Source organism: Plectropomus leopardus, chromosome 20 (assembly GCF_008729295.1).
Source record: "Plectropomus leopardus isolate mb chromosome 20, YSFRI_Pleo_2.0, whole genome shotgun sequence".
Taxonomy (NCBI): domain Eukaryota; kingdom Metazoa; phylum Chordata; class Actinopteri; order Perciformes; family Serranidae; genus Plectropomus; species Plectropomus leopardus.
In genome coordinates, this window is record NC_056482.1 from 17659573 (window position 1) to 17681778 (window position 22206).

The window sequence follows — 22206 nt, forward strand, 5'->3', positions numbered from 1 at the left end:
CTTCAAGTTTCTCTTGAAACTTATTCGCTGTTTCAGATTAGTTGTATATAACCATAATTTCTGGGAGGCAGGGCTTCCAGGACAAAGGGTAGATGTGTCTCTCAACTTGAATTTTAAAGGGTATTTCTCACAATATATTAATATTACATTTACACACACTGTATGCTATAAAGCCCCTGCTCGCCATCTGAGAGCTTAACATTACCTCTTGTCCCTGTTCCTCTATGAACAATGAACATCTTTGTTCATGATCACACGTTAGGACAGAATGTGCAGTCTCTGAAGACAAATCTGTGCCGATGTTAGGTGTTCTCTGTGTCTTTTATGCATCTATCTAAGTGTGATGGACAATGTCTTTTCACCTAATGAGCTGTTAACACAGGAACAACACTATGAAAAGGGAGGTCTTAATTAGCTTTGACGTATGTAATGGAGACTGTTGGTGCCACAAAGAAATGAATAAAGAGTGAGCTGAGATATGATACACATGATCATAAACATACAATTTCTTGAAAAGAATTAAGTGAAATTTAGAGAGACAGCTGGAGTGACGGATGAGGCACAAAAGACAAGTTTTTTTTTTCTTTTAATGAAATCCGCCTACCTCTCATTTCCTGGCTTCCTAATACCCTCCTGAGGTTATGAAGGGCTTAAATCCATGTCTTATTCATGGAGCCTATTTGTACACAATTCAGATAAACTCTCATGCCCGAAAATGGCTGTGTTATTAGCCTACGCACACACATATGATTAATATATACACAAACCCACACATATGTATACACACGCACAAGCACAAACACGCCCTTGCTGGCCAGCTCATAAAAAAAAAGAGGCATAGCTCTCTCCTCACGCAGCAGCTTATCTTAACAACCTCTCATTGCAGTCCAGAGAAGAGAGCGAGAAAAGAGAAGAAAGACGGCGAGAGAGGGAAGAATCGATAAAAGGCCATTACGCTTCTGTGCAGCCGGGGGTAAAAGGGTGGAGTGTGTGGGGGCTGATATGGTTGTGGATGAATGATGTGTGAGGTAGCAGACAACCTACAGAGGCACCTTTTTAGAGAATAGTCACTGTATGTGGACGTCAGCAAACTCAAGGACAAGACAGTGTTGTGGGAAATCAAAGGTAAAAAAAAAACAACTGTGTGCAACATGTTCTTGAGATCTGGTGACTATAGTTGGTGTTTCAAATCACTTTGGATTTTTCTCCCAGTTTGCATGAACGCATTTTAATCTGGAAACTGAAGACACTATAATAAACTATTGGGGTCAGGCATGGATTGACTGAGGATTGAGGATTTTGACTCATCACAGGCCACCCTATCCATGCAAACCACTTATTTAACCATATTTGTTAATTTTAATGATAGTTTTCTTTCATTTTATTTGTTAGATCATAAACAGTATTCATTCACCCAGGATTTTCCCAATGACTAATTTACATGTCTGAATATAAGTTTAAATTGAGACTATTTGACTAATCTAGAACGCTCTGAAAACCGAAAAAATTTAGCACAATCTATGACATTGTCCAAAAAATATTGCTTTTGTATGAGAGCCATTAAGAACTTATACTCACTTATACTCCCTACTCTGACCTACTCTGCCTTTCATTGGCTTACCCTGCCATTCTTATTCTAACCACGACCAATCCTGTCAGGTTATATCCAGAGATTGATAAATATGTACATATGGGTGTTGTTTTTTGTTAAAATATATTATTTATTCAGATATTTTTAATTAGTTTTATTAGTTTTGAGGTAGTTTTTTGGGGCTTAAGTCTAAATGTCGTTGCCTATAGAGGCTTAGCAGGTGTATTTAAAAGCGTCGTGTTGTGAAATGAGTCAGGAGTCAGACACTGGAGGGCAGCACCGTAACCTAAGTTAACTACTGCAGGTACATCCCGTCGAACCAGCTGTGCTGACACACCGATTTAACTAGGTGACTAGTTAAATAGTTTTTGTTTTTGTGTGTGTGATTGCTGGAGAGCGGATGAAAATCGACGGCGACCTTCAGAAAGTGAATTAATAGCCTAGAGATTTTCAACCATCAAGTTCTTCTACTTTCTGCCTGAACTTGAGAGGCGGAGAAGGCACAGAGAGCACGGACAACTAAACTCCAATTTCCTGCTTTATTAATAACCAATGAAGGCAGCACACACTAGCCAATCAGAAGGAGACTAGGAAACAATCTATAAAGGTGGGACTCTGGTTTGGTTTAGGCAAGAAAATGTATTGTGGCTAGGTTAAACAAAAAGAAACAAGGTGACAACGTTAACATAAATGACTCAAAGATCAGTCAGAGTTCGGTGGTTTTGGACACCAGTCTACCAGAGTGAAAGTCCCAGTGACAGCCCTTTGTTTTGTGATCCACCCACTGCCCTAACCTGCCTCCTTACTGGGCCGCTTCCTCATCTACTCCAATCAGCGCATGGTCTTGTTAACGCAGCCTTCCAAAGCCCGTTTTTATTACGAAGTCATCAAATAGCTCCGCTTTGTCAGTAATAGGCATAAGATACCGATGCCAAAAGCCACTTTTCGCGGCAGTGTCATATGCCGTCGGGTGGCATCAGTTTGTAAAACTGCAGAATGGAACCTTTAAACAGTGTTATGATACATCGCTAATCAGCCAGATGGTACCTGGCATGGCAGTTTGATTCGGCGCCGGGCGGCATCAGTTGATAACATGGCCAGACAGAACCTAAAACGCCGCTGTACTGCGTCAGGTTGTAACAGAGAGTCTGGTATCCCAGAACATCAACAGCAGATGCAGGACAATACCTACAGTGTAATATATAGATGCAAAATTCCACTGACAAAGTGGCAATATGTGATGACTTGGCATAAGATCGTGTTGAAAATACGTGGGCTATGCATTACTTATGATCATGAGGTATTTGTACATTTTGGGTGCATTATCTTTTGTAGAAAAGTATGAACAGTGCATAAAAACAGCCTTTTAATAGAAAGCAGAATTTGCCAGGCATTACATTTCCCTCAAAACATATTTGCTCTTCAGAAGTTAGTTGTATATTAATGTAGTTGCTAGAAGTCACTGCTGGCTCTGTGTAGCAATAATGATGCCAATGACAGTTGCTGTCTACTCAGCATTTACCTTATTTATCATGTTTACGGCATGCAGCTTTTGTTTGTGAACACAAACTTAACCAGAACTAAAAGGCAACAACAAATCCATACATGTTGTTGAAGCAGACGTGTACCCAACTATATGTGTGTGAAGCATCGCTACATTTTATCCTGTATCAGAGGCTGTGTATTGTAAGCTCAAGAGGGGAGAAAGGGAAAAGACAGGGAGACATGGGAGATATGTTTAGCTTATCAGGGCCCTCAGTAAACACTGCTTAACACTGGCCAGCAATTTATTATTCATTGACTGAACAGATGCCTCAGACCCACAAAGAACCACAGCTCCACCATTCACTAACCAGCTGTGATTGACTGTAACCTCACAGGTCCTGTGCTGTGTCGGCCTACAGCGCTTGTGAGTTGGATTTATATTGCCACTGCAGCACTCTCAGCTATTCACTTCATATCAATTATCAATAAAAAAGTCTATTCCCCACAGCATCTATACAGTGTCCCTCCTGCCACTCACATACGGGTACATCCGAACATCTCACAGCCTTATAGCGGGAGATAAAATGAAAGCAAGGGCAGGGGAATCAACACCTCTAAAGGATTTTTTTAAAAAAAGAAATGGTGATACAACAGCAGGGGAGAGCAGTGTTCATAGAATATAATCTTTTTATGGTTATGGTTTGGGAAAAAGGCACAGGAGCCAAGTTATTCTGCAGTGCGACGTCGAGAGAAGCTGGAGCAAGGTGCTGATAAGTGAAATGACGAGGTATGCGATAGAACAGGGCAGAAAAAGATAAAAAATTACTTTTTCTTTTTTCCATGAATGAGGAAGATGTCAGTCATTTTATGTGTTGAACTTTTTTAATTACAGAGAACTTTGAAGTGTTGAGTGTGGATAAATAAAATATACCTCATTTACAGAATCATTTGCAGGATCTTGTCCCTTTTGCACGTACACTTAAAAAAAAAGAATGTTGGTTGAATCTTAATTTAAAAAAAGCTGAATAATCAACTGTGTGTCTCCACTGATATAACACAATTGGCAAAGCAGCTGTAATTGCAGTATTTGCAAATAAAGAGTTGGGGGCAGTTTGGGGGCATTTTGCCATGACCAGGAGTAAGAAATACTATTATTGATTATTAAATCAGGACCTGCGGTGATTTATACTCCCCTCATTAATTAGATATTGACTTATTACGTAACTTATTGGCCTGACAATCTGTTAGATTTTGTTATTGTGTAGCTCTGAATACTTTTAGTGAGATTAAATATTAAGCCTGCCTTGTTTTTCCCTTCTCATACTTTCTCACTCTTTAACATCCGCAGAGGAAATGCCAAAGTCAGCGGTGGTAAATCGGCTGCCCCTGATAAAGCCTGTCCATATTCTGAGGGCTCCTCTCCTGTTTCTGGGGGCCATTTGATTAGAATAAGCCAGCCAAGCTGCGCTGTGCTGAACCCTGGCCCCAGCAGGCCGAAGAGAAGACTCTCAAGCCAGACTGACAGAGCGGGGGAAAGGGTGATGGAAGGCAAGCCAGCAAAAAATAAACAAACACACAACAACAAATTACAGAATGGACAGGCTTAGCTTCAAAGTAAAGCCTGACTGACATACATAGAAGCTGCATCCTGGGCCAGAGAGGGAAGAGAGAGATGTTGGGTGGCAGGAGTGAAATAAAGTTTGTGTGAATGCAGCACAGAAGACATGAACACAGTGTGTGTGTTATTCACCCAGGGAGTGTTGCTCTTCCTCTGCAACACTGCCTCATGCCCACAGTTACGAACAAGCACACTTAGAAGGTGCCATGGCTCGTACTCCGACTGCAGAGGAGCAAATAAGGGTTGTCTGAATTGCTCAAAGGCAGCTTGGCAGGGGCAAGCTTTGTGTTTCTAATGTGTGTAGGAATCCAAACTGAGTGTGGATGTTCACATTTATGAGCACATGTTCTCGTAATGATAGATTTACAGCTATCAGGTGGACAGAAATGTGACTTAGAGTTCATGTTAATGTTGCTTCATATGTGCAGGACTTGTATATAAGAAACTATTTGCTTACAAGTTACCCATCTAACTTAAGATATGATTCATTTATCCATGTTGTGCTCATAGCTTGTAAAAACGGTTAATTCGGGCTGAAACACTTTGTTGATTTAAGGAAATCAGCAGGACATTAATGGAACTATATTGATAATCAATCAGTCACTTTATTATTTGTTATTATTATTATTCACTCATTATTTTTTGCTGTAGTCCATCACATTCTTGTTCCAACTTATCAAAAACCTGTGCTTGGTCAGTGGCCCTACCAAAAATTTGACCCTTTAGGTACCCATCCAGTGGAAACGCTGATTGATACCATTTTCTCACATTTTATAAACAAAACAACCAGTTGATTATTGAGAAAATAACTGACAGATTAATTGCTAAAGAAAGTATAGCTAGTTGCAGCCCCTTTTCTTTGTTTTATAGACCAAATGATTAATTCATTGCTCAAGAAAATAATCAGCACATTAATCAACAGTGAAGACTATTGTCATTTACAGCCCTAATATAAATATAAGATAATATATTGGTCAGTAAGTGAAAAGGAAGGTAGTAAGACAAGCAGTGCAGAAATGCCAACGATAAGTTTGAGGTATTTTAGAAATAGTGTCACCATTATCTAAGGGATGCTTATCAAAAAAATTGTATTGGTTTATGTTAAACAAATACTGCTGGTATCAGCCTCACTGTGGTATCAGTCTGGGAGAGAGACGCACAAAAAGAAAAACACAGCTTTCTAAAATAAATTGTTGTTGGGTTGAACTAAGTTTTCTTATTTTAATCTTTCTCTCCGTCTATCTCTCTGTCTCTCTCTCAGACTTGCAGTATATAGGATAACCAAGAGCAGAGATAAGGAACGCACTTGATGCATAAGGCTTAATACACCAGGGGTAAGAGCGTAAAGGGGAGAATTAATGCTCTCAAAATGCACAGGAGAAACATATAGCAGTGAATCAGAGGCCCATATATACACAAGAGGACTTAATTAAGCTATAAGGGGCATTATGGCCACATGCAGATGGCTAATGCTGCCTTGAGGACACTTAGCATGCTGGTGGATAGCCTCACTGCACAGCCTATTAGTGCTCTGCCGGGCCATTTCCAAATACAGTTCCTGACAGCGTGACAGTGTGACTGATGACAGCCTGCTTGAATTCCTCTGGCTGGCCCTGATGCTGCGATAGCGCTATGTGTGTAAATTACAGATATGAGGACTGCTCTCTGTTTTGACTTATTTGTTGGTCTGTGACTGTAGAGGACACAACTTCTAACAAATTGTGCTGTCATTGCTGCTTCAGTCCATCACTCTCGTCTGTTGCTGAGTCAATATGGAGAAAGCTGCATTTGGCCAAACTCTAATTATTCTCGACAAAGGCGCTCACCCGTGACCATAAAAAAAAAAAAAAATTGAGCTTTCTGCTAATGGCTCTGATTATAATGTTATGGGACTGTGGGAACAAAGCTAATGTTATTGAGTTTGAGACGGAGTGAGTTGTTTCAGAGGCTATGAATAAAATGCTAATGATAGCATTTGGGATGTACTGTAAGGAGCTATGGGGGCCGTACTATCTCTTCTAATGAGCCGAAAGAGAGATGCAGCATGGCAAGAGATGGAGATCAAAAATTCATGGGAGGATGCAGTGAAAGTCCCTCGGTTGGCATGTTCTCTGCATGTACTGTCTTTTAAGCTTAGGAATGAAACACTTTCACCATCCTGCTTCCATCCTCCTTGTTGGTTCTGAATTGATGATATTGCTTTTTTGGCAGAATATCATAGACAGGCAGTTGTTTTTGGGATGGCATTCACAGTTTCAGTTTATAATATTTTAGTAATGTTCACTTTGAAAATGGTCAAATTGGTTTGATTTTAAGCCAAAAATCAGACCAGACTGGTAAACCAAATTTTACCAGGTCTCCCACTTCACATAACATAGCAAACCAACAGCTCTCTGTTCACACTGATCCAATAAATATGCACTTTTGTCATGTCATGTAAACAAACCATGTAGCTATCAGATGTGGGCTTGAGATTAGATTGGAGATGTAACCACCTAAGAGATGGCAAGGTAGCCTACTTGCTATCTCCCAATGTTTGTAACTCTACTTTTTTAAGTCAGAGGACATGTTTTATATTGTGATAATTACTGGGAATGACATTCAATATAGCCAACAGCAAGTGGCCTTGCTTGTTTTTAGCAATAATCATTTACCTTAAACTTTTTGTGCCCTGGTGATCATCTTCCAGTCAGCTGCCACTGTATTTTGGTTTTTGTCGCGAAATAAGTAGGTATTGTTTTAGATAATTCCTTATTTTATTTCATGAATCAGCCATTGCTTGTCTATTACGGCGCTTTTGAAGTGAGCGACAAATAAATGGAAATGGTGTCCGAGAGTTCACCTCAAAATGATGCTTGCAGCCAGTTAGCGCACCTCTCTCGTCGGCTTCAAATACAAAATGTTGTGATATTGGCACAGTTTTAGAACTCTGCCATGTCTCCTCTCATCACTCGCAATATATACCGATCCAATGTAATTGCCGGTCTGTGAAAGCAGCACAGCAGGCGAAGTTTCCATTACTTAATTTATTCCTCTGCAGCAGTATGTCCCTGGCAGGGTGGACCATAGATTACAGATGATCAGATCACATCAGTGGATAAGAGGAGCTGCTTGTAGATACTTGTAAGTGAAAGCAAAGTTGTAAACCGAGCAGAATGAACAGTTAAGTTTCACTTTAAATGCACTTGCCATTCTGCTGTATGTCTCTGCCCCGAGTTTGCTAAAAATAACGTAATTGTATATATATTGCAGTAGCGCTCATAATTAACAGTCCATCCCAACACCTTTGTCATTGACAGAGAATGATTTAGTTGTGGTGGCCCACCACAAATATGTGGAAAACCCTGGGCAGCTTTCACAGCTTAAGTTCAGTGAGTTTGTTATATTTCAATAATGTACAGGGCATGTGGTCCAGTAAGAGAAAAAAGTTTTGGGGCTATTAAATCTATTGATTTAAAGAATTCAAAGAGTATGTTACTGTCTGAACCAGAGAAGCACTGGAGGTAACAGACTCTCTGCCAGAAACACTACAAAATCTTTTCATCTGAACAAACCATTGATTCTGTTATTGAATCCTCGAAATGCACTTCTCCCCATTGATTGAAGTTTCAACCTCTTTCCAATACAAATCCACTTACAATGTTCCAATATAAAGTGTCATTTCCTGACATTATCTCTTATTCTGTTCTGTTTGGAGATAATGATATATTACATATTTCCAAGACAAGGGGGACTGAATTCAAGAACAAGTGTATTATTTGATCTCAGTGCCAGAATTCTCCTCTCATTTTCAGAGGAAATTAAAGTTTAAAGTGAATCTTGAATTACCTGTTAGGGAAAATGTTTTTTTGCAGCGTATTTGACATTGAACTAGAGTTCTAAAATATCCAGTCTAGTCTCAACGATTAGACTACAACACAAATGATCCTGGAAAAGATCTGTCCTTAAATGTTGGGCTGTGTCTGTTGCTACAGGATAAATATTCAGCACTTTTTTTTGCTTATATGCAGTGATTGTATTCATTGGGAGCCTGCATGTCTTAAGTTTGAGAAATAGCCCTCTGGCAACAATTTATTTGGCAGACTGGCCAAACCTCTCACCCTCTTTTTTCCTGTCTACAGCTGCTGTATTTCCAACTCGGTTTTTGTACTTCTTCCTCTCTTTTATTTATTTTTACCTTCAGCCTTTCTCCATTACTGCCATTAGTGTTCTTGTCACAGTTTCACTGAGTCATTCTAAGGACAGTTTACAGCAGCTGTCAAGTCAAGACAGCAATGGCTCATGTGTTTCAAGTTTAGCAGGAAGATGTTGTAGGAGTGTGTGCATGTGCGCTTCTCTGTGGGAGTGTAGGCCAGAAGCGATCACAGAGATGAGTTTTATTGAACAGAGGTGTCTGGCATTCTGTACACAGACGAGCACTGTGGAGTGCCAGCAATGATTGGTGTCAACCTACGAGTTCTGCTGCAAAGGTGGAGATTGATGTCAACTACTGACAGAGTTTAATCAAATTATTTGTTGACTCTGACTCATCTGTCTTTAAAAACATGTATTATTTAGAGGTACGATCTACTAGATGATTAGTAAAACAATCTTGTGTAAATGCTAAATAATAATGAAAACAGCTACAGAGGAATGAGGCACAGTTAGCATCAAAAGATTAAAAAAAAAAACAAAAGTTTTCTTAAGTTGTGATGGACACATCAGGTTGGACATCTCAGTGCTTGCGTACAACAACAACATAAGAAATATCAATGGTATTCAAGTGCCAGCTTGTACAAAAGCCTGCTGTGTCAGGGTTTAACCTGATTGTTGCACTGTGTGATTCTGAATTACTTTTACTTAGCAAAAAAAATGGAAAGTACAACTTTAATAAAATAGAATAAAGTTGTGATAATGTAAAATAATTACTAACTTTAACAGTACGTTAACAGAAAAGTCTGTTAAAGTTAGACAAACTTCCAGGCCAAATTTTTACATTGTCTAACTTTTATTAAAGCATGTCATCATGACACTTTTTTCACTTTTTACAGTGCAGAATCTTCCCATATCAGTAAATCAACCCACCTTCCTGCAAAAATGCTCATCAAGTTTTGAGGGAAAGGGGGGTTGCCCTGCATGGGCTCCCGATTTCTTTCAGATAAAACTGCACTGCAGTTACCTCCACAAACCCTAAGATGATGGATCTCTACAAGACAGTCACATAGAAAACTACAGAAAATATATTTTTCTACTTCTATCTTCTATTGTATGTATTTCCATAGTCATTTAGTCACTCTTATTCACCATTAGAATAGTGACCCAGTCACTTACCATCTTATATGATTGTGAGTTGGTCAAAAAACATTAAAGCAAGTTCCTAGCTGAATACTGAGTGAGGATACAACAGTCTGCCTCTTTACCGGAGTTTTTTTTTTTTTTTTATTGTGTAGCTGAGCTGCGATGCAGTTCTTTGTTTCTGCTGTTGATGCACCAGATAAACATTTAACTGGTTTATGTTCTTATTAAATTATCAATAAACTCTATACACTTGCCACTCTGTAAGCCTCTGCAACCTCTGTCGAAGACGCTCATTTGACAAGGCCCTAAATTTCAGCAATAAAGTTGGTGATTAAATGTTCAAATCAATGCTCAAATCTCTAAAAGACTAAAGATAACTGAGACTTTGCTGTCAGGGAATATAACTTGGTCTCAAGAGACTTTTTTTTACACTTTATCTCAATTGCTTTGTCCAGCTTATTTTGGACTCAAGTGAAGTTATTGTGCAGTATCTTTGTCTTATGTTATTATCATTATTGTTGCCACAGTTTCCCATATATTTCCACTGTGACTTTCAATTAAATAATGTACATATGTGGTTATCATAGTCAACATTTAGGTTATGTACTGTTTTTTTTTATTTGGTAAATCTAGTTAAACGAAGTTTATTCAAAATGCAGTATGTCAAATTTGTATTGCATTTCTAATTAAATACTTTATTGATTGCTTTTCCCTTTATGCATTAAACAAAAATCTATAATTTCAACATTGAAAAAGAAGGCTGATCACTTTCAAAAAAGACATTAAAAGTTTAACAATGTGGTTGAAGTCTAAAGGCTATTTTACTGACCAGGAACCATAAATAAGCTGTGAACTGCCGCCTCACCAAATTGTCATAGTAACAGTTTATTAAGTGCTCACGGGCGTTGGATTTTTTTTACGTGGCCATTATCTGTGAGGAAAATTAAAACTAGTCTTATCTCTTTGCAGCATACTGAATGGTTTTCTTTTCATTTGGGAAAAACAATTTACATCGTCATTATCATAATACAATAGCAATCTTAAACCACTTGCCAATTCATCCATGTTTGGACCATCTAAATCCAAAGTCAATTAAGTTTTCCGTCAGCAAAGTCTGAAAGCTGTATTAACCAAATTACTGACAACTGAAATGAACAAGCTTGGTGTTAAAAACACTTATGCCTGGCCTTTTAGGGGACCAATTGATAATAGTAATGCTGTTAGTTTATTCTATCACTATCAATAAATGGTTTAAACACTCATTACTGTGCCATGCAAAGGGCAAATGCTTACGACAAAGGGCAATCCACAATGAGCTGCGTAGTTATGAGAAAATAATTCATGATGTAGAAACCAAGAAGCCCTTGACATAAAGCAGAGGGATGGCTCCATTGTTAGTCCTTGAGAAGATTATCTGCTTACATGCCCATTATCAAATATAGAGTTCAATAATTTTCTCTTCATACTGCGGGGAAATATGGCCTTTAAATGGAAACATTGTGTTTGTTTGCCGTCTTTGTCCCTCCTTGGATAAATGTAATGAGTATTTGCTCTGCAACATGTGGAAGAAGCTGTTGCCTAGTTACAGCCCAAACTACCGTCCTTAAACATTGTTTGAGGTTTGCTTGATTCACTCTGCCATTCACACACCATTTTCTCTGTTTGTGATAGTTGCAGCTTTGATTTGAGGGTGTTTATCCCTCCAACATTCTGCTCAGCCACTGGACGAAAAGGTCCTGTAACCGGAAAGATCCAACAGTATGCACGTTTTTGGATCTGTCACATACCCATAACATTTCGGAGAGTATCCTGGAAGATTTGATCCGTAGCAGATCCATAAATATGGTGTTTTCCACATAATGTATCTGTGACATATTTGTATATCACAAAGATCGCAGATCTGGAAAAATACCATCAACAGATTTTCAGGCAACTGCAGATACAAAGAAATCTGTTTGACATATTCACGGATCTGCAATACTGTCTCAGCTGGCCAAAAAATAGGATCATCTATGGTCGAGTACAGATCTTTACACAAGCATGTAAGGGATTACATGTTTAAAATTAAACTAATTTGTCAAAGTTGCTAATGTTGTAATATTTATCTATAGTCAAATCTCTTAGAAATACAAGGTTAAGTGTCCCGTACCCCAAAAAACAAGACAAAGGAGCTTATAGCTAGCTTGAAAAATCCAGTGGTATACAATTTTATCTTTCACATAGCCATAGATATCAGGACTCACACTCTGGTACGACCTACAACCAAACAATTTAAGTTGTCGCATTTACAATAGTTAAAATTTAATTTTGTTTTTTCAGTTAAAATGAATTGTGTTTTATAGATTTAAAAAGTATTTAAAAAGTTCTTTTCATCTGTATCCTACAGATGGTTGAAAAGTGAGCTGGCGGAATCCATGCCATTACAGCTGAGCTACTGCAGTTGAGCAAGATCCTCAAAGAGTAAGTGTTGTTTTTATGTTTGTCTAAAGCCCTACTGCATGGGACTACTCATCGAGGACCAGATGTCATTTCATTTATAAGTTTTTTTTGGGGGGGGTGTTCACGTTCAGTGTGCCTGATGCGCATTCCCGTCAGCTGGCATTGAGAGCCTCTCTTCACTTGTTTGTTAAACTCAAAAGCCATAACCTAAAAAGTTGTTTGTGTGCCTTTCTTTTATTTTTCATGTCTGCCTTGTGTTGCCTTTTTGGCTGCTGTGCCATGACTGTCCCTCTATATCTCCTTATTCTTTGTCTTTCTACCAGTCCACACTCTGTCACATGGTCCACGCTGGACATCTGGACTCCAACCCAGCACCCTCTGGTTCCCACACCAGACTGAGCTACCGCTGCCAAACTAGATCTACAAATAGTAAGGGCCAATTTTTATTTTCTTTAAGTCTGTGATGTGTTTTTGGTTGGCCGCTGTCCCAACAGATCTGTTTGATTATTGATTGTGGCCGCCGTGCCATTACTATCCATCTCTCATCTCTGTAATTATCTCTTATCTCTGGTTTTACCTCTCTGTCTCTGTCTATATTTATTCCTCATCCCTCTTTATCTATATATGGCCGCCGTGCCTTGAATATATGGCCGCTGTGTCCTGTCTATATCTTCTCTATCTGCTGTGAGATATAAGCGTCATTCACATTTTGCCACCTTAGAATTATGAGTTTCTATTCGCCTCCTGAGCAGTTTTGGGATTTTGAGCTTTGTTTGAAGTTTTGCATTCCAAATAACAAAGAATATAAAATAACCTTTTTTTCTTTTCTAAATCAAGAGTCCGCAAATACATATAATTTCATGAAACACCTCACATTGTGTTAATAAGTTTTAACAGAATAAGAATTATACCTGAACACAAAAATGTCAGATAGAACCTAGTAATGCTGAGGTGGCAATTTGTGTTGTGTTTGGGTGATTTGATTATCTGTCACGACCACCATGCCATGCCTTTCTGTTGTCTATCTTGGAACTATTAGTTTAGATCTATATGATACAATAGTTGTAGAAACTGAATATTACATTCTGTTATTATTTATTACACACACACATACACACACAGGACCTATAGACATGTTTTAGTTGTAGAGAGATGACAGACTGATGGAGCTAACACATGCTCAGAGCTCCAAACAATTAAAGCTTCAGTGCCTTGCTCAAGGACACCATCCTCCAGTTTCCACGTCAAGTCCCTGCAGATTGAGCTATAACCACCCAGCAAGATCTACAAAAAGTAAGTGCCATTTTTATTTTTCATGTCGGTGTTGTGTTTTTGGCCGCTGTGCCATGATATCCCTCTATATCTCCTTATTCTTTGTCTTTCTACCAGTCAACACTCGGGAACATGGTCCACGCTGGACTTCTGGACTCCAACCCAGCACCCTCTGGTTCCCACACCAGACTGAGCTACTGCTGCCAAACTAGATCTACGAATAGTAAGGGCCAATTTTTATTTTCTTTAAGGTTGTGTTGAGTTTTTGGTTGGCCGCCGTGCTAACCGATGTGTTTGATTATTAATCGTGGCCGCCGTGCCATGACTATCCATCTCTCATCTCTGTAACTATCCCTTATCTCTGGTTTTACCTCTCTATCTCTGTCTAGCTATTAAACAGGATGTGTCAAAGATGTATTTAATAAAGCTCATTAACAGATTCAGGATATCAGAGGTTCACTATAAGTATGAAATTACATCTCTCGGGTATCAGGTCCATTTATATCTGATATCTATAAGAGGATACATCGAAGATGCAGTAAATATATGAAAAATGTGACAAAGATCTTTAGCAGATTTGAATTCAGCATATTATATGTATATTTAAGGATATCAGAGATGCGTTAAATATATGGAATCATATCCGCCTGGTATCAGGTACATTTATATGTGATATCTGAAACAGGATCCTTCAAAGATGCTGGGAATATATAAAAAAGATCTGACACAGCTCTTAAGCAGATTACATTGTGGGATGTTATATGTACATTACATCGAATGAGTATCCTTATTCTGGATATTTCAGGGTCTAATTTTGTCCGTTTACAGAGATATGCCAAGATAGGATCCTTCATGATGCATTGTGTATTCCTGTGGATATTGTCCGCGTTTTTGACATACACGAACATATCCGACCTTGGATAGCTCCATATTTTCTGGTTGTTTGTCCAGTGAACTGTTTTGTAGAGCACATTTTGAGTCACTATATTTTAATGAAAAATGTGTTGAATTCAACTCAACCTGACTGTGCCATCTCTACCCACCTCAACATAGGGATTATGGACCCTTTTTTATATAGACCCCCAATTTTTGAGGAGGATTGAAAAGTCAACAGCTGGAATAAAGCCATATTATTTGATATTTAGAAAAAAAAAAGATTTTCATCAAATGACCTCTGATGTGTATGACTGCTAGATGCCAGAAGACATTGGTGTCTTCTCTGCTTTTTGCTTTTTGCCTTCAGTCTTGTTGTCAGCAATTGAAAAGCATGCTCACTTGAATTTAGGACGGTTGACTCATTTGTCTGTATTTTTAGGACCATGGGGCTGCTTCACAATAAAGATGTGAATGCTGTCAAACATTAGGGCTCTAAACTAACTTATCTCCCAAGGAGTACATGTGCTCCCAAATGAAAAATGTAGGAACACACAAAGAAATTAAGGAACACGGTGAAAGACACTCCAGCAGCACAGATAGTGAAAAGCTTGTGAAATGTCCTGAACATGAAACTCAGCACTTCGATAGTCTTTATAACATTTATATTGTGCTTAAATAGAGCCAAAGGAATGAAAAAGACTGAATGCTTCACAGGTCCACTCGTTTCCTATAACCAAGGCATGACTTAACTTATATTTGGTCTAAAATTTTTATTCAGGTTCTGTTGTGTTGTTGATGTTGGTTCAATGGTGAAATGTTACAAATTGCATTTACTTTATGTATTTTACCACAAAGGATTGGTCAAAATGATTGGTCTAGCTTCTTATATGTAAGGACTCTGCTTTTCCTTGTAAATGTTTAGTAATTGGATGCATGAAATTGACACGTCATCAGTATCAGCAGATAAGGGCTTTAAAATGAAATGTCGCCATCAGCCTGAAATGAACTTTTCTGCCGATATGACAGGCTTACAAGATGACACTTTAATTATGTGACTTTAATTGAAATAGGTCAAATTTACCCTCGTTATGGCTGTTGTCAGAATTGTTTTGGGAGAGCATCAGGGGTTGTAGTAGTAGTAGTAGTAGTAGGAGAGACTTTATGTACTCTGCAGTACATAAAGTCTGCAGAGTACATATATGTTTAGCATATATCTGCATCGACAATCATCCAAAATGAGGTAGAAAATATCTGCATATGAACAAAATACAATAATGTGCATCCCTATTCATATTGCTTCTGTGTGTTGATGTAAATAGCCAAAATTTTTGAAAAAACACATGCTGTCTTGTCAATCAAAACCAAGTATTTTGGTCTTGGTGCCTTACTGCCTTAATCTCCATCAATACATTTTGGAATTCAATACATCAATACATTGTGGCATTTTTAAATACCACAATGAATGATTTCAACACTTATCTGCATACACACAAGCTACCAACTCTCACAGTTCAACCACCCACTGCTCACCATAGCTAGAGGCACGATGCCACCCAAGTCCTGCGGCGCCAGGCGGATGAGAGTCGGCACCTCACTGGTCAGGGTGCGGGTGAGCGGATACTCCACCTGCCACGTCACCTCCCTTCCCCCCTGAGTCACCATCAACCCGTTAACCTCCAGGTCAACTTGCAGCACTCGCTGGTAGCCTGCTCCCTCCGCCCTGCAAGGGGAGAGAGGGAGAAGATGTGTGTCAGGAGCGGATTTAGATAAGAGAGGAGGGCAGGAGAGGTAAAGGAAGATAGGCTGCTGTCAGAAAGGCGCGAGCCAAAGGATAACGACAGAAACAAGATGGGAGTCGAAAGGGATGAGAATGTAGTAGGAATATAGATTAGGTAAAGGATGGAAAATGCAAAAATAATACCATGGAGAAATGTAAAAACAACAGAAAAGTATGAAAAAAGGAGGGAAATGAAGACAGTGAGACTATGACTGAAGGATATGAGACGTGAGAACTGTAAAACCTGACAAGCAGATCTAATTTAAAATTATCTTGAAAACCGATTGCCTTGAAAAAGGAAAGACAATATAACTGATAATCCTAATTTATGTTGATTTATATCTCGTGTGAATTTTACTTCAAATGTATCTATCTTTACTGAATTCTGTGAATTTGTTGCAACTTAAAAAAGACAAGTAAAATTACCCCGTTCTGTCTATGTGTTAAGCTTTAGTAAACCAAGTTAGTCGACTTAACTTGATCATGACAAAGAGGGTTTTACCAATGATTCCGTTTTTTTTTTAACATTATAATATACAAATATGATTGACTAGTTTGTAACCAACAGAATACAGATATGTAACACAGTAAACTTGGTTCACTAAAGTTTGTAAAACTCAGAAAGATTGATTTAATTAAACTATAAGTAAGCTTTTACTTTTAAGTAAATATAATTACATTTTAAGTAAACTTGATTGGATAAACATTAAAATAAATTAAAACTGACAGTTGTATTCACTTACAATTTTCAAGGTAATAAGTTTCTTAGATAAATGTAAGCAAAATCAACTTGTCAGATTTTACAGTAAGGAAAAATGAAAAGAGAAGATTGAAAAGGGACGAGGAGAAAATAGCAGCAGCAGTGACAGGGAAAGAATAATTATATTAAAGAAGGCGGAAAGAGAATGTCAGAGGGAAAACAGAAGGAAAAGCAGTCTTAATTATCCATTAACAAGAGAGCAGCAGCTAAGAATTCATTGTGCATTTAATAAGGTTAAAATAAAAAATGTATAATAAACATTTTATAAGAGGATATGACTGCATGTACAGATGTTGCATAGGTTTATGTTTTTTTTTCTCGAAACATATCTCTCATCTGACAATCTGATATGAAACTAATCGCAGCGCAATTGAAATTCATTCTCACATCCGCACAGAACCATGATGTTGGCAAAAAAAAAAAGCAATTTATTTTTTTCCTGTTGCAATATGGAGCTTCTCTTGCAGAGATTGCCAGGGCCAAGCAAATAATTTTCTCTCAGCTGATGGAGATGCAAACAAAGCAGAAAAAACAATGAATGCAAAATAAAATCCTCCAAACTTATTTGATTTGCTGAGCGTGAGGGTTTGATCAAGCTGCTGCCTCTCCCTCAGGTGTTCTTTGTCCCTGTCAAAACTCGATGTAACACCTTTTCCAACAACTGCGCACAGATATGCATGCTGTTTTGAAAAATACAATTCGCACTTGGGGATCTGGAAGTGGCTCAAACATTCATGTTTTGTAACACCACTTCTTAAGATGGCAGTAAAGACAAAAGTTAAAGGCAATTCAAAAAGGAAATAGATGTGTCTTAGGCTCTACTTTAAAGTTCTTTTTAATGTATACTTGTTTTATTTCTGTTCTGAGCAGAATGTTTGTTGTTCGGTCGTTACACAATTAAAACAAGCTTGGAGAGAGCCCAAACTGAGCATGCGGAAGGGTGGTGGTAGGGGTAAGATCCAAGGTTTTCCTTGAACATATTTTGGCCAAGCTTGTATTTAAAACTCCCCCAACTCCCCCTTATGTGTTCACACTTCAGACACTCGCCTCACTTCAAAGTGCAGATTTAAGGACCCACTCTGGTAGAAAAGTATGAGGGAGAACAGTTTTGGAAGCTCAAAATCAGAGTGGATGAAAACAGCCTGAATAGCAATTCTGGGTCAGGCGGAAAAGCTTTTCTGTTTCAGTGGGTAATGTTCTGAATTATACTAAATATGTTTCCAAATGCCACTGAGAAGTTTTGGCTCGGTGCGCCCAGAGGTGAATATCGGTGTGCATCTGGCCACACAACGAGCGGTGCTGAGACACATTTCTGTTTGAACACAAAGGAATTATACAGGTACTGGGGTGTAGTGCATCACAGTTGGTGGTTTTTGCGATATTGGTAACACTGTTGAAAATAGGATTGTGACTTCCTCCTTATGTTGTAGTCAAGACCACCTAGAGACCAAGACCACCTTGCACACTTACGACACAATGTGAAACATGCAAACTGTAAGAACTCCTCACATTGATCCGAAACATCAACATTTCCATAAAAACACCCACAGAAAAAAAAAAAGTTTGTTTGAGACCAAGACAAGACAGAGTAAACATGTGGTTAAGTCCAAGATAAGACTGTGACCTACAAAAAGTGGTCTTAAGACCAATCTCAAGTACTACAAGACTGCTTCATCTTCCAATTTTTACATGAAATACATTTTTAACAGTTAGGTCCCACCAAGAAATACACAACGCTTAGGTTCAGTTTCTGTGTCAGTCAGAAAAAAATAAAAAAATAAAAAACTCATCAATCCAGCACACCATTGTACTGTAAAACATGTTTCTTCAATCTGACATCTGACAATTAACTGTAGTGCCCATAAACAGGGACACTGCAGTTTAGTGTCAGATGCCACGTACACCGCCCTGCTGCTCTAAATACTCTGAAGAGTACCAAATGTGTATTAATCTGCAGCTGAAAATAGTCCCTGAATGCAACGTCTGCTCTTGTTTGAACAATGCATGCTAAAAACTGCAATGCCAAGGAAATTACTAAACCTTCTTAAGAAAAATGAAACCTTATATTTGTGACCTGTATTTTTCAGATTTACATCATTAGTAAAAAGAAACGGGCATAGGGCTGAGCACCACAGTCAGAATCTGAAAGTTGGGGAGTATCGAGAGACAGGCTCTTCACCAGATTAGTTAGGTTTCCATTCAGATGAAGTTCAAATTTCAAATTAATTTTTCAAAAGATCAGTGAAAGAAAATGCTAGTTGGTGTGCTTTTTCATCCACTACTGTTAGGCAGATTTGGGAGTTGCACTAAGTTAGGTGCCACTATAGAAGAGGGTGCAATGAGATGACATGCTTAAAAGAGTGCTGGTCAAACCTCTAACAAAGGAAAACAATGAATATATAATTATACAGATCACACTGCACAATGGAAAATGACTTTTGAGCAACTAATATTATGCATATGTTGTGTTCTTGGAAAAGTTCTGGTAACAGTCCTGTTTGCATAAAGGTGTGTTAAAAGCCATGTAGGGAGGATGATGAAAGCTTACAGTGTACAGTTTCCAAGTGGTACGTCATGACTGTATGTCATCATTTATTGGCTGAATTTCTTTCCATTTCACTAAGTCACTTTTACCTTTAATTGACACAAGGCTAAAATGGAATTGCACTTAAGATGGATGGAGATGCACCTATTGTTGGTTTTGTTCTGTTCATGAATCCCCTTATGGATTTAAACCAGAGAGTGCTGCAGTTCATAGTAGGCATCTTAACCCCCAATTTTTAGGGGCGTCCTAATGTGTTGACTGTAAGAAAAATGTAAGCAGTGCAGCTTTATCCTTTAAAATGTATTGGTCATAGTTTTTCAATAAACCACTGAGAGGTTATATAGACCTTTAGACACTTCTCCAACATTATCATTACCCTTCCTCTGCATCCAATTTGTATCTAAATGAGTTAAAAATCATAACAGTCCTATATTTATATTACTGGGAAAAAGATCTTTTTTACTGTAGAAAAACCCCAGTCCGAATTCTGATTTTCTGAGATTTATTAGATAGTCAAAATCAAAAGCATTGCCAAATGTTCCAGCAAAATTAGTTATGATGACACAACCAAGAAAAACATGAATTAACTGTTACATGCAAAATGTTATTTTTGCACTTTTCTAATCATGTTTTTTATGTGGGTTGCCGTTCACAAATTTGCAGACAAACTTTTGCTCTTTGAAATTCATTTCTTTACCATCAAAGTTGAAAATCAAAAGCAAAAACTGCTGGGAGTAAACATCCCAAACAACCCATACTGTAGATGGTAGTTCTATACATTACGTAAATGTAATGTTAGATGTCGCTGTGATCCACGCGTATCAGTCACTTGCATAAGCTCAGTTCTGTCCATCACTCTCGTTTCCTTTTTCAGTTTCTTTCTCTGAGAAAAATGTGAGTGCTACAGAGCTGCAGTAGGGTTTTCTCTGCTGCCTGACAACATGCTGGGCTCAGGGGTAGTGACTGCAGTGATTATGTGGTTTACGCTTATGTTGTACAATTACAGCCAAATCAATTATCTGCAACACACTGTCACGCTTTACAATGAAGCTGCGAACAATCAGGGCTTTAGTGCTGAACACTACAATACAACTCCCCTTCACTCGCTGGTTAATCTGTCTTTTTCTGTTGTCTTTATTATTGCGTCTTTTCTCCTTTTTTTAACCCCCGCTTTAACCCTTTGAAACCAACATCAGTTTTCTTGTGCTGCATTAGGAAGCCTTTCACATCCATTTAAACCTTTAAACCTGAGCAAATTGGTTTGATTTCTTTTGAAAACATGGCTAAAAAGGCGACAAGCAACTTGGAAAGAAATGTCCCACAAATTGTAAGAAATTATGACAAGGTAACAAGAGAATGACCTCCAAATTGTTTTTTAAAGAGAGAGAGAAAGATTGAAAAATTATTAAAAGTTAATAATAATTCTGAAAAAGTGGAAAAAAGCAGAAAACTACATTTATGTTATTATTGTAATTATTGTTAACTATTTGATCTAACTGTCTATCTGTTTATCTATCTGTCTATTTTGTTTGTTTATTTGTTAACACCCTCAATCCCCCCCCCCCCTTTTTCGGCATTTTTAGAATGAACCCTTCCTCTTTCCTATGTTTTGCTAAAGTATATGTAATTTTTTGGTAACTAATAACTTGTAACTTCTTCCTGTGTTTTTGAAAGAAATCAAACCAATTTGCTTAGGTTTCAAAGGGTTAACAATAATCCTCCGGCTCTCCTGCAGTGTTGGGTTTCTCCCAATAGAGGGCACATTGCTCAGCCTCACCCCTTCAGCCAGTGTGCTGTAGTGATGATGAATGTCTGCAGCCCATCGGTCGGAGAGGTCAGCCCACTTCCTCCATGTCTCATTAGAGACATAACTGCACCATGTGCCCTTTTCACAGCGTTATTACCATACAATTCAATACACTCACTGGCAACTATCACTTCTCCTGCCCTGGGGTGGACGCAGAGACAAAACGCAGAGCAGAAACAGGGTTAAAAGGGCCACAGTGGAAGCAAAACGTCTAGCGGGATTGCTGTGCCACTACAAAAGCGAACAGCGACAATGCCCCGGTATCACAGCAGGTTTGTTGTGGTGAAATGAGGTGGAAAATCGGTCATGTCATTTTGAGGAGGCTTTTGAGGCGTCTCCATTGTTGGGTGTGAGAGCACAAACAGAACAAGGTAAAAGATTCCACTCAGAGGAAAATGCACGCACTTTCAATTCTGTAAGATACATTTCAAACACACCCTTGTTGTAACAAAGGGGCTCTGAGCTGGAAGAAGCGGTATAACAGAAAAAAAAAATGACAAGAATGAAATTCTTTTTGTTCAAAAACAGCAAAATAAAAGTGGAGCTAAGCAACACAAAAGACCTGTTAAACATGCAGCCATGTTTTCCTCTTTTCACTCTTAACACCTCTGTGGGTATCTGGCTCTGAGAAAAGGTAGAGAAAAAGAAAGTCTGCTGTCTCTTTTGGAGACCCGAGGGGGTTCCTTTCATGCACAGCAGTGATTTGGTTAGCACTGACAACAATGATACATCAAAGACCTGAATCTATTTCAACACAGT

The 22206-nt window shown here is 38.4% G+C and overlaps 1 protein-coding gene across 1 annotated transcript in view; it reads right to left on the reverse strand.

Annotated features, from left to right (window-relative positions):
* si:dkey-112m2.1 (transmembrane protein 132C) overlaps positions 1–22206 on the reverse strand; it is a 176215-nt gene that overhangs the window by 32995 nt on the left and 121014 nt on the right. The window contains exon 4 of the mRNA XM_042509583.1: positions 16089–16278. Within this exon, the coding sequence (XP_042365517.1) occupies positions 16089–16278 (190 nt within the window). The remainder of the gene's footprint in view (positions 1–16088; positions 16279–22206) is intronic.